General features: G+C 49.6%; 1 protein-coding gene across 1 annotated transcript; it reads left to right on the top strand.

The window, feature by feature from the left end:
* Positions 1 to 263: 263 nt before the first annotated feature.
* On the top strand, positions 264 to 1,370 carry LOC117284766 (igE-binding protein-like). Its single transcript, XM_033760491.1, has one exon. It carries the CDS (start codon positions 264 to 266, stop codon positions 1,368 to 1,370), a length of 1,107 nt encoding a protein of 368 aa, XP_033616382.1.
* The last annotated feature ends 801 nt before the right edge of the window (positions 1,371 to 2,171 follow it).

Below are 2,171 nucleotides of genomic sequence, written 5' to 3'. Positions count from 1 at the left end.
CTATTGAGGCCTCAACGGGCCTCTACCCTGCCCTAGATGAACTAAAAAGATTAACATTAGCAGAAAAGGAAAGTAATTCGGAGGGCTCCTCGGAGGACTCCGAGACCGCGTCGGAGTTCTCAGGGGAGCCGCCCGAAAAAGAGGAAGTAGTAAGGAGGAGAGTGAAAAGAAAAGGGAAAATTGAAAGGCTGGGGCCTTATGCGCTGGTTGCCGTCCAGCCCTCTGCGCCCCCGCTGGTTGGCCCCCCCAATGGGGAGATAAGAATGAAGCCGAGGGGACAAGGGATTTCCTTTTGTAAACCAAAGGAGATAGAGAAGATTATGCAGGCGTTTCCTGTTTTTGAGGACGCAAATCAACAAAGATATTATGAACCACTGAAGCATCAGCAATTAAAAGACTTAGCTGAGTCCGTGAGGACTTATGGGATAAATGCTTCCTTTACCCAGGCCCAAGTCGACAGATTAGCTTACATGGCCATGACACCCACGGATTGGTATAGTACCATAAGGGCTTGCCTTTCTATGGGACAATATCTAGATTGGAAATCTATTTTTCAAGATGCCTGCACAGCGCAGGCGAGGAATAATGCATTGCAGGGACAGCCCCATTGGGATTATGATATGTTGACAGGGCAGGGGCAATGGAGCGTTAATCAGACAGCGTTCCCAGTTCAAGTGTATGAGCAAATAAACAAGCTTGCAGTTAAGGCTTGGAAGAGCCTCCCGAATAAGGGGGAAGTCTCAGGGAACTTAACTAAGGTGATTCAGGGACCCACGGAACCATTCTCAGACTTTGTAGCCCGAATGATGGAAGCGGCAGGCAGGATTTTCGGGGATGCAGAAGCAGCCATGCCCCTGGTGGAACAGTTGATTTTTGAACAGTGTACTAAGGAGTGCAGGAATGCAATCACCCCTTGGAAAGGGAAGGGATTAAATGCATGGATGAAAGCGTGTAGGGAAATAGGTGGCCCACTAACCAACTCAGGCATAGCAGCAGCAGTGCTCGCGGCGCAGAGATCGCGCGACGTCACCTGCTTCAATTGCGGCCGCAAGGGTCATATCAGAAGGCAATGTAAGCAATCCAATAGAATGAATTCCCCGAGGAAGGTACCTGACATTTGCCCAAAGTGTGGCAAAGGGAGACATTGGGCTAATGAATGCAGATCTGTAAAAGATATTAAAGGAAAGATCATATCAAGGAATGCGGGTGAGCCGCCAAAAAACGGGCAGAAGGGCCCTTGTCCCCAGGGCCCGCAAATGTATGGGGCGTTCCAGAGCAGGGGAATATCCCTGAGACCGCCGACAAGCCAAGGAGAGCCACTCCAGGTTCGGCGGGACTGGACCTCTGTGCCACCTCCAGGGCAATATTAACTCCCTTAATGGGATGTCAGCCTATTCCATCTGATGCTAATGGCCCTCTTCCAGAAGGAACCATGGGATTAATTTTGGGTAGATCGTCCACAACCTTACAGGGCCTTATTGTCCATCCTGGAGTTATTGATAGTGATTATGAGGGAATAATTCAAATATTGTGCTCCTCGCCTAGGGGAATCTCCTCGATATCCCCCGGAGACTGTATTGCACAATTAATACTTTTGCCCAGTCTGCATCAATTTTTTCCCAGTGGGACTTCTCCGCGGGGAAAACGAGGATTAGGCTCCACCGGAGGCAATTGCACTTTTCTCTCCTTAGCCATGGACGATCGACCAACCCTAATGTTGCTCGTCCAAGGAAAGTCCTTTACAGGGATCTTAGATACAGGAGCGGACACCAGCATCATTTCTTCAAGGTGGTGGCCCCAGGCTTGGCCCATTAGGAAGGCAGAACAGTCCTTGCGGGGCTTAGGCTATGAAGCCTCCCCATCTGTCAGTGCGCAGCCCTTAAGGTGGAAAGATGAAGAAGGTAGAACTGGTGTCTTTACCCCTTATGTGTTGCCCCTACCAGTCAATCTATGGGGACGAGATCTCTTACAGCAGATGCAGTTTAAATTGGTAAATGATTATTCTCCTCAGAGTCAAGCGATGATGAAATCTATGGGCAGTGTTCCGGGGAAAGGCCTCGGAAAAGGATTGCAAGGCAGATCAGAGCCGTTGCAATTAATCCCCAACAAAGACAGGCAAGGTCTGGGTTTTTCATAAGGGCCACTGAGGAAACGTCGCCCATATCTTGGAC

This window comes from Fukomys damarensis, unplaced genomic scaffold (genome assembly GCF_012274545.1).
Source record: "Fukomys damarensis isolate Sample0158 unplaced genomic scaffold, DMR_v1.0_HiC HiC_scaffold_39, whole genome shotgun sequence".
NCBI classification, from domain to species: domain Eukaryota; kingdom Metazoa; phylum Chordata; class Mammalia; order Rodentia; family Bathyergidae; genus Fukomys; species Fukomys damarensis.
Note: the sequence above shows the minus strand (reverse complement) of the source record. Positions and strands in the feature narration are given on the sequence as shown.

Excerpts from the sequence above, each read along its gene's own strand:
- LOC117284766 (XM_033760491.1), top strand. The coding sequence starts at position 264 with ATGAAGCCGAGGGGACAAGGGATTTCCTTTTGTAAACCAAAGGAGATA.